The 15206-nt window shown below is 44.7% G+C and overlaps 1 protein-coding gene across 2 annotated transcripts in view; it reads left to right on the top strand.

Annotated features, from left to right (window-relative positions):
- SLC25A12 (solute carrier family 25 member 12) overlaps positions 1–15206 on the top strand; it is an 82173-nt gene that overhangs the window by 41806 nt on the left and 25161 nt on the right. For both annotated transcript variants that reach the window (XM_084812762.1, XM_084812769.1), the window contains 5 exons: positions 978–1116; positions 4031–4124; positions 4629–4713; positions 9718–9802; positions 11544–11702. In XM_084812762.1, coding sequence (XP_084668888.1) covers positions 978–1116; positions 4031–4124; positions 4629–4713; positions 9718–9802; positions 11544–11702 — 562 coding nt within the window. The remainder of the gene's footprint in view (positions 1–977; positions 1117–4030; positions 4125–4628; positions 4714–9717; positions 9803–11543; positions 11703–15206) is intronic.

Raw genomic sequence — 15206 nt, 5'->3', positions numbered from 1 at the left:
TTTTCAGGCAGTGATATGAGACTTGGAACACCTGTCTATTCTTTCACCAGCAGACGTTGGTTCATTAAATAAAGTAGCTCCCTTGTGTGCCATTTCCTTGGTAGGAAGGCATGGTATAAATCAAACAAATAAATGAATGACTGTTCAACCTTTTCAGATCCGGGATACACCTTTCAGCCAAACATGCATTTGGGGGACCCCCTTCTTAATATTTTTACCATCTCTTTGTATGGTGGGTAGTGCTGCTGTTGTGACTCAAGTCTGGACTTGACCCCGTATTGGGTCTCAACCCAGCAACTGGAGACCAGTGCATTGAAGCAGAGACGGGGAGCTTGTGGCTGCCCAGATGATGTTGGACTACAGCTCCCATCACTCCTAACCACTGGCCTTGCTGGCTGGGGCTGATGGGAATCTGAGTCCAACAAGTTCTGAAAAGTCACCGATTCCCCATTCCTGCATTAAAATATATCACCTCACTTCTCTCTCTCTCTGTGTAACAGAGAGATTAATTCTTTGACACCGACATGTGGAGGCATGCTAGAACCTCTGAATCAGGTTTTAGAACTCTAGTTCAGCCTTCTTCAACCTGATGTTTTGGACTTCAACTCCCATCAGCCCCAGCTAGCATGGCTGATGGTCAGGAATGCTGGGAGTCGTAGTCCACATCTGGAGGGCACCAGGTGCAGGAATCCTCATCCAAATTCAATCATTTGGGTCATATGACCATTTCTGTCCTTGATGTACCTTTCAATGTGATTTCCCATGAAAATCATTTCTTTTAATCCATGCTTCTTGTCTAATTTTTGGCACTCTCTATAGGCAATTTAATAAACTACTGCATATTGCAGGCTGTTTGTATGATATGTCCAAGCCCCCCTACCCCAGTTTTATAGGAACTGAATCTTATAGAGGAGTCCTAAACCAATAAGCCTGTATTTGTTTTATAAACATATCTCATTGTTTTTTCTTTTTCCAAGGTTGCAGGTGGATCTATTTCACACCAAGTCAGCTTTTCCTATTTCAATGCTTTTAATGCCTTGCTGAACAACATGGAGCTTGTTCGAAAGATATACAGCCTCATCGCAGGTGCTAGAAAAGATGTTGAAGTTACAAAAGGTAGAGCATTGCATGCCATTAACTGTGAGATGGCCAAACTTTGATACCATATGTGGAAAAAGATTTGAAGGCTCTGCGCAAGGTCCAGGACATCTCATGGTCTCTCGGGTGGGACCATTGCTCAGCGGTAGAGGATCTGTTTCGCATGTGGAAGCTCCCCGGCATCTCCAGTTAGAAGGACCAGGTAGCAGGTGATGGGAAAGGCCCTAATCTACCTGAGGTCCTGGAGAGCTGGGCCCAGAGTGGACACAACTGAGCCAGAACGGACAAGTCATCAGGCCTGGTATAAGACAGCGTCTCATGTATCTGCAATAAACAGCACTTGTGTGAGCATGCATCCCCCATTTGCCTGTGTGCTGGAGGCCAACCCACACAGACATCATTTGATATCCCCTCATTCATTTTTATGTGAAGTGAATGGGGAAAACTTTGTAAGCACCTCAGAACTCTTGCATCAGCAAAGAGGACTCAAAGCAGTTGTCCATGGTCCAGCAAAGCAATTTAGAGAGCAATCCTACGGCCACTAGTCACTGTCCAGAGGGCCATAGGATTTTTTGGTTTCTGGGAACCAAAGCCGGAACCCTGGTTGTGAACTCATTCCCAGAAACCGCACTCCCCCGCCCTCTTGTAGCTGGTGCAATTCTCTCCACGCCAGTTATGTCCCCGCATTCAGAAACGGATTACGAAGACAGCAAAAAGGGGGCGGACTTGGGGGCAGGGAGGGAAGGAGACTGCGCTGTGGCCTCCCCCCCCCCACTCCAAACTCCCTGGCTAGATTTGCAAATTTGCACGTCTACCTGAAAATGCAGGCCAGCTGGAGCATGGAGGTGAGGATCGCCTCCGTGCTCTCGCCGGCCTGCGTTGGATAGGCGTCAGCCTCCAAGTTCGGAGGCTGATGTCTATCTCTGTAGGATTGTGCCCTTATTTATTGAGAGGTTTATATCTTGCTTTTCAGCTACAAGAACCCCAAGGTGGTTTACAATGTCATTAAAACAAATACAAAGGATACCATAAAACCAAACCATAAAAATGCAAAGAAGTTGAGAGTTAAAAACCAGTGCAGCACCAAAACTATTCGTAGTAGCGGACAGAAAATTAAAACAGTTTTGAAAGTCTGGCAAAATAAAAATACCTTAACCCTTTTCCACCATAAACTTTAAAAGAGAGGGAGCTAATGGGGCCTCCTGGGAAAGGACATTCCACAACCTTGTTGCTGCTACTGAGAAGGCTCTGTCCTATGTGCCAGCCAACAATGCCCCTGAGGTCAAAGGAACAATGAGCAAGATCTCCAATTATGATTGTAAAGGGTGAACAGACTCATGCAGGAGAAGGGGGGGAGCTTCAGATAACCTGGCCCCAAGCCATTTATGCGTAGGCAAAGAATTGCAGATGTACAGGAGATTACTTTAAATTTTAGTATGCACTGGGCCTCTTGAAACTCCCTCCAAGTTTCAGAAAGCAGCTTATGAAAAGTTGGTGGGGTAGAAAGGTGTGATCTCCACAAAAACTTCTTGCTCTGAAGCCCTGTTCTAGAAGAAGTATGGAAGAATCCCTCCTCCATATATTGGATGTGCTAATGAATAGGGGTCAGACTTGATGGTCTTATAGGCCCCTTCCAACCCTACTGTTCTATGATTCTATGAATATCCCAGAGTGTAGCATGGCACCTGGACAGCTGCTTCACATCTATGTCTCTTGGATGGTTTCTCTTTTGGTAACAAATGTTATAGGTTGGATCCAGGTCCATCATTCCACCACAGGAAGGATACCGCTTGTGGAAAAGGACTTCTGCAACCTCCCCCTGACCCCTCGCAGGGTTTGGAGACCCTCTGGATTGCTCAGATTTGGAGGGTGCACAGGGGGCTGCAAGGTGGAGGAGAGGATATGGAAGTCCTGTTCTACAAGCAGTATTTTTCTGCTGGCTGGACAGTGGACCTGGATCCAGTTAGCCCACTGATTGCATTGAATTGCTGTAATTGTTGTTTGCTGTGATCTGTAGGTGTGGCTATTTTAACACGGCTCTGACATTTTGGCTTGCAAGACAATCTCAAAGATGAAAAGGAAGGAAGGCACCAGTGCAGAAACAAGGAGAAGAGACCTCTAAGTACAGAAAACATTATTTTGTAGGCCTAATGTGTTTTGGATAAAATCTTCTTCGGGGGCACTGTAAAACACAGTGCACTTTGCTCTCCACACTGTTTTGCAAAGTGATTTTATTTGAAATGCATTGGGCCTAACATAGAATATTTCATGCACCTAGGCTTTGCCTCACTTTTGTTCTCATAAGACAATCTCAGTCAACTCTCAGATGAGCCAAATAAAATGTTGCAAGACATTAAAAACCACCACACACAGTGCTGGACACTTGCAGCCTTAGAACAAAGGGATGTTTAAATATAAATAAATAAGAGTTTTTAAAAGTATGCTAGCAGGTTGATCATGAAAGAACCAAGTGTCTGGTTCTGTAGCATTAAGCTTCTCTGTAAGGCTTAACTTGAGTCAGGGTTCCATTCCTTTTCTCAGTGGCAGGGTTCAGTTCTGGAACTTGTAGAGTAGTACTGCAAAAGATGTTGCCCCTGACCATATGCAGAAGGCCTTTCTTGCCCTACTGAAGAGCCACTATCCATCTGGGATTAGGAGAAGGATGTCCAATGCAAAGTGATGTGACTGAGCCTCAACCTCTTTCATTTTCAAGAATTTGCTCTTGTTCTTCTGAACAAATTGCAGAGCTGGTTCCATTCTGTGCTTCTGGCTGTTATTCTATAATAGATTCATTTCTTGTTGGTGCTCATTTCACTCTGGGCTTTGGACTTTGTTCCCTTATCTTTATGCCAAATAGTATAAATTGTGTATTTAAAACTTACAGTGAGTTAGTATAATCATCCATCCGTTTTTATCCATTTTCTTAAAACAGAGGAGTTCTCTCAGTCTGCAATCAAATTTGGACAAGTCACACCTTTGGAAATAGATATCCTCTACCAGCTGTCTGACTTGTATAATGCTACAGGGTAACCCTAACCTTTTAAAGTCTTCTATACTATCATTTCCAGATAGCTGTCCTTAAATGGGTTAAAAACACACACACTGATGACTGGGATAGAAATTCTGTACACATAGTGAGGTATTGGCGATGCCGTGTGTCTCTTGGTGTGCATAACAATGTAACATGGGACCAGGTATTTCCACAGGTCTCTCAATGGCTTAGGAAGGGGAAGGGTTATGGGGGTGGAGCATACATTGTAAGTCACTTATTACATTGTACACATGGAGGGGAGGGGCACCGCAGTCCTGCCATGCTACGTTGTGTGGTTATTTAGTCCAGCCCACAATTGTGTGAACTGGCCCTGTAAATGCTGAACTCCCTTTAAACAGAAAGCTAGTGCATCAGGAAGAAGTTTTAGCTAGAATCTTTATCCCCCGTGCTTCTTTTCTATGTTCAGGGAAGAGTATGTGGTGGGCTCTGCTTGCTATTCTGTTTAACAGTGATTCCTTTCCCATGACCTTTAATGCAGACGCTTAACGCTGGCGGACATTGAGAGAATAGCACCCTTGGCTGAAGGAGCATTGCCTTACAACTTGGCAGAATTGCAGAGACAGGTAGGTGTCCTCAAGAAAATATAAACACCTGCCAATCCTTGTAAATGTTTGGTGGTTGCTGAAACCTAGGACTTCAGAGATTAAAGTTCACAGTCTTCCCTACTGAAAGACTTCCACGTAATTCATGTTTATGTTTGCTTGATCTGTAAGGCACATGTGTGCATTCTTTTGAATGTGGGGGGACTTTCCCCCTCTCACAAACAGTCCCTGCCAAACTATCAAAAAGTTTTTCAAACTAATAATAATAATAATAATATAATTGTTTGGCATGAGCAGTGGATGGTATAAGCAGAACTGATACTGATCCAGTCACATTTTTCCTGCCCTTTCAGTCGCTCTCACAACAAGTCTTCCACCAAACCTTTACATTAGGGGACTTATAAGAACAGTTTGTGGTGCTGTAGCTTCCTCTACAAGGAACACACACAACCTTCTGGTGATGTGGATGCCTCTACATGGCTCCCAAGCATTTCCAAGGAAGTTACTCTCCTTCAGACTTTGGAGACTGTTGTGTTTGCGTAAGCTTGTATTCATTGTTAAGTTTGTATAACTGTGTTAAAATCGATAAGCTGTAAAAAAAAAAAATCATCAGAAATTAATCCTTTTAAAAGTACAAATCTGGGCATTTGGAGCATATAATCAAACTGCCAGATATTGATTTGTTCTGGAAGAAAACCATGGTCTAGTCCAATTATTTTACGAGTCTGTGTATGTGGATTTCACTGTTTGCAAATGAATACATTATCTGGATTGCTTTGTGTTAAAGCTCATTTCAAAATTAACTTGTCTCTAATATTTCAGCATATTCTTTCTGTTGCCCAATAATGCCACTCTGTCTTTGTTACACTTTTACAATCAGCACATGAAAGATTTGTTAGACTAATTATCTCTCATGGAGATTGACCAGGACGCGTTGGCTAGACTGCTTTATTGAATTGTGCTTATGTTGTTTGTTTTTAGTCCTTGTCCCTATAGCAACAGGAAACATTTTAATTTTGTTTTCAACTATGGCAGTTAGAAAATACTGCTTTGAAGTAATTCTGTTAAAATGAATGTAACTTCTCTGGGAAAACCAGCTTTGCAGTTATACTGAATTCTCACCTACTGAGATACACGGAACTTCCTGGAAACTTCTGTGTTTTGGGAATGGTCAAAGAATTAACATTATTTAGGCCTGACTCAAGCCCTTCTTAGATGTTTTCTAAGTGGGTAAATTTAATGGGTGAAGAGAGGGAGCGCTCTACCCTGCCCCCCTCAATTGTTGCATTTGCTGCCCTCTCCTCATGGAGGGCAACTTTGTGAAGAGACGCGCCTCCTGTATCTGTGGAGACTCTCCATGTGACTCAGAACACTGATGTTCCATGGATACTGAGGGCTCTCCTGTTCACAGAGTCGCCCCCACAAATAGAGGGCAATGAACACAACAGTGAAGGGGACCGGGTATGTCATTCTTTATTTCCTACCATAGCTAAAAAAAAAAATAAAAATGAAGGGGACTGGCCTAGACTGCATCTTCTCCTCACGCCTTAAGTTCACCCACTTAGAGAAGGCCTGAATAGGGCTTCAGTCTTCTCACACTGGATGATATAATCACTAGAAAGTCTTCTATGGCCAACATTTCACTTAGAAGCTCAGTGGAGGTGCAAGGAAAGAGACATCCTGATCCCCCCTGTTGTGCTACATTGCCAAGGTGATGGTGATGGGGAGTATGGGTGGGCATGGCTAGTTTTTCTGTAATTAACTCGTAGAACTCATTTGCATGAGATGTGGTGATGGCCATGATATAGCTTAAAAAACAAGGATTAGACAAATTAACGATTGTTCAATCAACGGATATTAGCTGTAACAGTAGAAAATGGAACTTCCATGTTCATGAGCAACATAGTTCTGATTACTTGATGCTAGGAACAAATAGCAGGAGGAGATTGTCTCCATCGTGTACTGCTTGTGAACTTTCCGAGGCCATCTTCCTGGCTAGTGTTGTGTTAACGGAGGTGAAGAGGGAAAGAGCACTGTAAATGACGGTGAAAAGGGGGGCAACGAGCTCTGGTGCTCACGAAAACAATATTTCCTATGCTTGACGCATTTTGGAAAGCATCCTTCCTTCATCAGGAGCTACTGGAAGCTGTTTGTTTTCTTACTCCGGAGTGCCAGAACAACCGGACCATTGGTCTGATCCAGCAAGGCAGTTCTTGTCTTTATCAGTGCTGAATGTTTCCCTGTAATTACCCAGCTTGGGTGTAGCAGAGCATCTGGAAAAAGGAGTTGGTAGGCCTACTGAAGGCTTACTTTACCTGTGTTAGCTTTTATTCCTTTTCAGCGTATTTCAGCGTATTCATTTTTTGGCCTATATCCACTCTTAAGGGCTGATGAAAGGAGACCATCTCTCTAGAGTAGCGTTACCTTTTGGTGCGTATGCGATCTCTTGCATGTGAAGAGATGGATATTCTTTATGCTGCTCTGCTACATTCTTATGAGGGAGGTCTGCTTCTTAGCATCGTTTTTGTACTTGGATTCCAGTGTGTACTTGACGGTAAAGACATCCTGCTGTGGTGGCGGTGAAACAGCCCATCGGTTGTGGCAAGAGGTGTTGAACCAGAGGCTGAATTCAGTTGCGGAGAAGCTCTCAGGGACCACATTCCAGTGGTGGGCCGGGCAGAAGACAACAAGGGCGGGGCCCAAGGCAAAAGGGCAGGGCCAAATTACCAAGAATACCAGCACATTTTAATTACAGCTCTTACTGCCCGTAACGAAGCCTTAGCCAGAGGCATTTCAACCTTTTAGAATGGGGGAAAAGCCCGCCAAAGGCAGGAAACCCCCAACCAATCAGTGGTTGGGGGAAAGGAGGCATAGCCAGGGTAAGGGTGTGTGGCCATCTGGAAAATCCTGGGTAGGCTGGATTTGGCCCACAGGCCTGAGGTTCAACACCCCTGGGCTGTGGCGTATTTCTTTTGCAGTCCTTCCATCCCAGGAAAGTCACTTGTGCAGGTTTGCTGTCGTCACAACAGCAGTGATGACTATCTCTTTGACAGGCTTGGACTACATTTGGATCCCTGGGCCACTCCAAGGAGAGCCGGGTACTGCCTGGTGCTGGGATCCCCCACTCCCTGCGCCATTTTCTCAGCACAGTAATGTGTAAGAGCACACCATTAGACTAATGAAGGGTGCGCTATAGGCAGCAGGAACTTTGTACATGATGAATGCTTAACTTTTTATTACCATACCCTTTCTGCCTATTTAGCAAAAATAAAAGAGTGGAAGCTGGTCTTTCAATCATACTTGCTGCTGATATTATCACTGAAAGATTTTCTTTGTCTAGCTGCTAAATATCTGTGTACAGTGGCTTCGTGGAGAGATGCCAGTGACAGTAATTTTCTATTTATAAATATTCATGCTCTGAAAGCCATAGCATTAATTATACTAATTTACATATCGTGTCTGAACACAGGCGTGTCTCAGGCTATAGTAAGCACCTTCACAAATAGTCTGAAAGTTATATTTCTATTACAAGGAAAGAGGATGCATGTGCAGGGAGACATATCATTAGGACTCAAATCAGTGTGGTTTTAGGTTCTTGAGGATGAGAAGGAAATGAACAAAGGCTGAGATTGTACATAACACTAAACCATGGTTTAGCATTACAGGGGCGAGCCTCCTGTTTGTGCACTCCCCCCTCCTCCTCCTGCGCAGCCAGAAGGAGGCTTTCCCTTCCATGTTAGACTTAACATAAGTTGTTGCAATATCCAGGGGCATTGCTAGACATGAGTCCATGGGGCCCAGGCCCTGGGTATGTTTCCCAGGGCCCCTGGATATATTCCACAGAGACCTCAGTGTCCATTGGTGCCAATGAACTTTTTTTTTTCTCAGCTGAATTGCCATGCAGGGGGCGATTTTCAAGAGGGATTGCCGTTAACCCTTCCCCACATGCTGCAGCACCCCCAACCCCAAATCTCCCTGCACGGCAATTAAGCTTAGGGAAAAAAATGTTTTCCATTGCTTTGGGATGATCTGAGACAGGGTACAAATTAATCAAAGAATTTATTTTATTTGCAATGTTTTGGATGAGAAATTAATTTCCTTTGTCTCCTGTGAAATGTCAGTCAATCCTAGTCATAATTTAACTCAAAGTATGCACATTTTATCCAGTTTTGTCTCCTATAGGTACGTGGACCCCAAATCTTTTAAATGCCTAGTAATGCCCCTGGTGGTATCCAGAGCAAGGTTAACCACAACGTAGTGTTTGGACATAATGCTAAACTGCATTTAATATGAATGGAAGTGGAAGCTTTCAGTCTCCTCCACCACTGCCATTCTGGAGGAGGCAAGGGAAGGGAAGGGCATGGGTCCCAAGCTGACTGCGGTTCATGCTTGTAACCAGGGTTTAGTGTTACGTGTGAATGCAGGCAGGGAAGAATAAAGGAAAGAGAAGGGGCGTTGTTGTCCATATGTGTCTTCACAAAATAGTTTTTCGCTCAACCTGTCTCTGGGATGTGGGAGAGTTGCCATGCAGTCCTGTTCAGGCCTACTTGGAATGGAGTCCAACTATGTTCAAGGGAATTTCCACCCTAGTAATTGCATTTAGGATTACAGCCTACATTTTAAATGTTTCAGTTGAGCGCTATACCCAAAGTGGTGCTAAGCACATGACTGGCCCTTGCGTGCTTGTTTTTTCTTTACTAAATAGCAGTTGGGGTGAAATCTGGATCAAGCCCCAGCATGATCCAGACAGGGAGGGTAATGTTTTGCCCCCACCACAGCCCCAATTTAGACCAGGTCCTTCACAGCTGCTATTTAGCAAAGAAAAAACCAAGCGCGCCAGTCATGTGACTAATGTCACGTCTACTTTGGCCCTGAGCGGGTGCTTCCTTTATTCTCACTTAATTTTACAGAAGCTGAATGCACATTTGCTTTCAGTGCTCATACAGATTTGCTCAATCTTATTCTCTCTCCCTCTCTCCTCTTCCCCTCTGCCTGATCTGTTCCTTTTCTCTTCTTCATTCACAGCAATCTTATGGCGAACTGGGCCGACCTATCTGGCTCCAGGTAGCTGAGTCAGCTTACAGGTTCACTCTGGGCTCAATTGCTGGAGGTGAGTGACATGTCTGTGCGCGCTGTTTTCAAGCTGGGGTCGCTGTAATATTATCTTGCTGTGCTGGTTGCAGATCAGCTAAGATGGAGCTCATTGTCCACGAAAGTATGGACGGTGGGGCTCTGAAGAGAGCTCTTCATTGTTACTTAAAAGAAAAAAAGCAGCTGCGATCAGAAATCCTGATGGAACGTGGCTTTGGCACTGCTGGCTCCAGACAGTCTTCAGAGGAAAACTTGCCGAACGACATGCAGAGGCTTCTCAGATACAGCCTCGGGCCCCTCTTCCAATTATATTGGATGCGACTGATACCAAAAACAAAAGTGAAAGAAGGGACAGAAAGAATATGAGGTCTTAGTCTCTTACTTTAAAAAACTTATCAGCTATCACTGAATTACTAATTTTCTCCCAAAATGGGACTTAGTGAGAGTCCACCATACACACTGGCATGTGCCATGCACTCTTACCCACGCCAGTCATACTCCAGGGATGCAAACCTCAGGCCTGGAGGCCAAATCCAGCCATCTGGGGGTCCCGGTCTGGCCCTCCAGGGTCCTGCAGAAGGCCATGCCCCTTTCCCCCAACCACCAACCGTTTGGTGGTTTCCTCCCTTTTGTATAAGGCTTAGTTACTGGGAGTAAGAACTTTAAGCCAAAATATGCTGATGTTTTTGGTTTTTTACTCCCAACCCATTTTCCTTCAGCCCCATCCACTACTGGAATACGTCCCCCACCCCTGGGGGTTTCTTGGAAATGGAATTTGGCCCTCGGACTGAAAGAGGTTCTGCACCCTTGTCATACTCTACTAACAGTAGATGTTTATAACGTAAGGCAAACAGTTGGCGTTTCGACCTGAATCTTTTCCCTCTTACTTTATATACGTGAACTATTTAGGGCAGGGGTGGAAGGAGAATTCAGGATGTTCCAGTCAAGCTCTTCTCCACTTAAATGAGCCTTTGTAAAGAGATGGTTTTGGTAGTAGTTAAGGACAGGATCCGGATCCATCCATCTCCAGGCCTTTTGAGACACTGAGGAATGTAGCCTAGCCGTTAGGGTAATCCGCTTGTCTTTCGGTCATTATTGGGTCTTAAGTACCCCACCTGCCTAGGATTATGGGTAAGAGTTTTATGGGTAGGAGCAGAGGCCTGCTCAGTGTCCTTTCTGCTGCCTCGGATGCTAAGTTTCACTCTGTGCTCCATCAGGCTCCCTTCTCTGTCCTGGTTTGTTTCAGCTGTTGGGAAAACCAGCTCCCATCATCCCCAGCCAGCATGGCCAATTGGACTGCAACTTCTATCACTCCCCCCCAGCCACCATGGCCATTGTCCAACACATCTGGAGGGCACTAGGTGGGGGAAGGCTGCTATAACACTGCTCACGTGTGTTGTCGTTGGTATTGGTATGTAGTTGGAGAGCCAGTGTGGTGTAGTGGTGACAGTGTTGGACTGGGAGCCGGGTGATCCAGGTTCTAGTCCCCACTCGGCCATGGATGCTCACTGGGTGACTTTGGGCCAGTCACAGACTCTCAGCCCAACCTTCCTCACAGGGTTGTTGTTGTGAGAATAAAATGGAGAGGAGGAGGATAATGTAAGCCAACTTGGGTTGCTTGCAAGATGAAAAAAGGCAGGATATAAATGCAATAAATAAAAGTAATAAATAAATATTAAATCTGCCAGTGGCATATTTTCATATGCGGGCAATGAAAAACTGGGGTATAAATATCATAATTTTTTGTTTTTTGTTTACAGCTGTTGGAGCCACTGCTGTGTACCCTATTGATCTGGTGAAGACTCGGATGCAGAACCAGCGCTCTTCTGGCTCAGTTGTGGGAGAGTTGATGTACAAAAACAGCTTTGATTGTTTTAAGAAAGTCTTGCGATATGAAGGCTTTGTTGGCCTTTACAGAGGTAAGTGAAAGAAAGGCCTTATCAAATACATCATCAACTGTGTTATTGCAAAGCTAACATAATTGTCCTAAGCACATTTATTTATTTGTGTATTTGTTCATTTATTTTGTTACATTTATAGCCCACTCGTCCTTCAAAGAGCCCAAAGCGACGCACGTATATTAATGAACTGATAAAAAATGCGTGATCCTTCTCCTTTCTATTTTATCCTCACAACATCCCTGTGAGGTAGGTTAAGCTGAGAGTTAGTGACTGGCCCAAAGTCACCCAGTGAGCTTCATGGCCAAGTGGGGACTAGAATCCAGTTCTCCCGAGTGCCAATCCAGCACTCAAACTATTACATCACGCTGGCATTTGCTCTCTCTCGCTCTCTTTGTCTCTCTCTCATGCACTCTAATCCAAAAGAATGTATGTGCAGATTGGCTCCCTCCTTTGCAATGAGCAGGGAACCCATTTGGCTCAGAGGAGGCTCTGTGTCTGTATTTGAGCTCTTGCTCCCATGTTAGAGAGCTGGAGTTGGAATGTAGCAGTCAGCACCATCCATTTTAATGGAACTTCCTTCCATCAGGATTGCAATCCAGTGAGCCTTCCTCACTACCAGTTATGGTCCAGGAAGAGTTATTTCTCCATTTTATATCCATGTTATATTTGGCAAGATACAAGCAGGTATATATTTTTACTTTCTTAGAAAGTTTTAGTATGCCAAGGTTTGTGTCTCCCTGATTTTGACTGTATGCAGAGACTGTAATAGCAAAAGGAGACGACTTGGAGACAGGGGCCTGTATGCATGTGTCTGTGTGTTGGGTTGTTGTTTTGCTAATATAACTGTATAAACTCTGCAAAACATGTACACTGATGACGCTGTATGTACGAACTGATGAATACTTATCAGCTGTTGTGCTCTGCTTCTGTGCCCATACATACCACCCACCAACACCCTTTAGACACACATGACTGGCTGGGCAGTGCTAGGAGTTGTAGGATTTTCTTCTGTTTAAATATGCGTAGGATTGTGCCGTATGTTGTGCAAAAAATCTTATTTCCTACAGTTCCCAACATCCTAGAACTGAGCTCTAGAAAAAGATCTGAATTATATTCTAGCATTCCTTGGTGGAACGTTGCAGAATGTAAAGAGTCAAGTCATACTTTACTTTTGATGCTCGAGCGCAAAAGGTACCTGAGTTTAACATGCATTGAAATGACTAGGTTTCTTTGCAATGAACTTAAGAACAACCATGCCGAATCACATGAAAGGCCTAAAGGCCAGCCTTCTGGGCAACATCCAATGCTGTCACAGTCCTAGGGTAAATCAACACTAGTGCAACGTCATTAACGCTTGCTGGGCAAACGGAAGAAGTGCCTAAATTGGACTGAATCCCACTGTCGACATTTGGCTGCAGATTACCTCTTTTCTCCTTTGCCTAGCAAGCACTAACAACGTTACACCAGCATTGGTTGAAGCTAGTGCAGCATCATTAACACCAGTGCCATGACAGCACTGGATGCTCCCTTCTGTTTGTGCAGCACCCAACTACCTGCCTATGGGGAGCCCACCAGCAGGACATGGCTGCAGTACACCCTCCCACTCCTGATCCCCAGCAATTAGTATACATGGAAGTGGGGGCTCAGTTCCTTTCCTCAGTGCTGCTCCGTGGCTTAATGGAAGGCAGTCTGGTAATTTAAACATGCACGCAGATGGTAGAGTCACATGTGCATTTTGCCATGTACTTTCTGTACACGAGTTTAATGACGTAAAATGTGAATCCGCTCGAAGATGGTATAAAGCTCAGATCTTTGTGTGTCAGAATGCAAGTGGAGTCCTCCCGGATCACGCCAAAGGTCCACCTTGTCTGCTGTTCCCACAGTCGCCAATCAGATGCCACTGGGAAGCCCGAAAACAGGACATGAGGGCAATTGCCCTCTCCCACTGACGTTCCGCATCAACCAGTATCCAGTGGAATAGTACCTCTGAACCTGGAGCCATCATGACTAGCAGCCATTGATTGTGCGTGTGTGTTTGTGTGTACACATGCATGGATGTGCACTGTATTTCAATGTGTATTAATGGCTGTGGGAGTGTGCCTGCAGGTGTTCTTGTCTATTAGTTCCCTTAGCGTAGGCACCACTGTGCTAAACATTCTTTTTAACAGAGGATCAGAGACTCAGGCTGGGAGAGCAGCATTTCTTTTTTTGTTGTTGCCAGCCACCCTTTGTGTGCTAATAACTACCTTTCCCCATCATAATAACTCTGTTAAGCCTCAGACAAAAAGGAGCACGTTGAAAGAAACTAAGCCACGGTATACATTAGATGCAGACCTTTTTCATGTGTGTAAGTACACATTTGCTTTGGGTTTCTTAAGAGAATGGAAAGTAAATCCCACATTTCCTTTAGGAATTGAACATTTCTGGTGTGCTGTCTGCATTGCTGATGCAAGGCTATGAAAAACTCCCATGCTGTTCCTGTTAACGGGAATGGTGTTGTTGCACAGAATTGGTTTGCTACTCTGGCAGTTGGCTCACAGACTGATTTAACTTCATCTCCATTGAAACTGCAGTGAGATGAATCAGCACTTCATTACAATCCTGTAAGCTTTTCATGAAAGTTGGACCAAGGAGTTGTTGGGGAGACAGGTAACCCATGAATATGCTGTCATGGTTGGAAAGAGAAGGATTAAAAGCTACAAGAGGCCCTCCTAAAGCCAAGCAAGTTAAGGCTGCCCTCTACTGATCTATTTTTCTTAAACTGGTATTATTGTAGGGTTGGAAAGGAGCTCTTAGGTCATTGAATTCAATCCCCTGCCAGAAATAGGAATCCTGTACATGGCTGACCTTGGCAAAGGGCTAATATACCCACGGATCTGCCACTGGAAAGAACTACAAGAAGTCCTCCAATCATTCATCATGCCTCAGAGATTAATTTGTTCTAACCAGATATAACCAAATGCTTCTGTTAATATGCTCCTAACTGATTTAATTATGCTCTGTGCCAGGGTTAGGTGATCTGTTGGCCTCCAGATATTTTGGACTCCAACCCCCATAAGCCCCTGCCAGCATGGTCAGTGGCTAGGGATTATGGGAGTTGTAGTCCCATCTGGAGGGCACCAGGTTGCCTACTCCTACTTTATACTATTGACTTGTGTTGCTTCAAAGACAAAGTATGTGCAACTCTGGTCATTCAGAGGCGTTGGAGTGAGGTGCAGGACAGGAAGCACACAAGTGCTTCATGCTTCCTGTTTCTCGGCTATTGCCCAAAATCAGGTGGAAGAACATCATGTGAGCAGCCCCCCTCCCTGTTTTGAGTGACGTTCCCAGGCCATGCCCCATCCCTCGCTATTCCCAGGGGCTGCAGGGGGAAGCAGGGAACTGTAAAAATCCCTTTCCACAATCTTCCCTCTGCTCACTGTTCTCAGGTTGTCTTTGCCTTATGAATGAGGTAACTACAGGGAGTGACGTTGCCTTGCCATGTATGTAATGATGTCTCGCCTGAGCATCTACAGAGCTCAC

Source organism: Heloderma suspectum, chromosome 1, assembly GCF_057233095.1.
Source record: "Heloderma suspectum isolate Gila_16-S chromosome 1, 16-S_ref, whole genome shotgun sequence".
NCBI classification, from domain to species: domain Eukaryota; kingdom Metazoa; phylum Chordata; class Lepidosauria; order Squamata; family Helodermatidae; genus Heloderma; species Heloderma suspectum.
The sequence above is the reverse complement of the archived record's forward strand: the minus strand, read 5'-3'. Positions and strand labels throughout refer to the sequence as shown.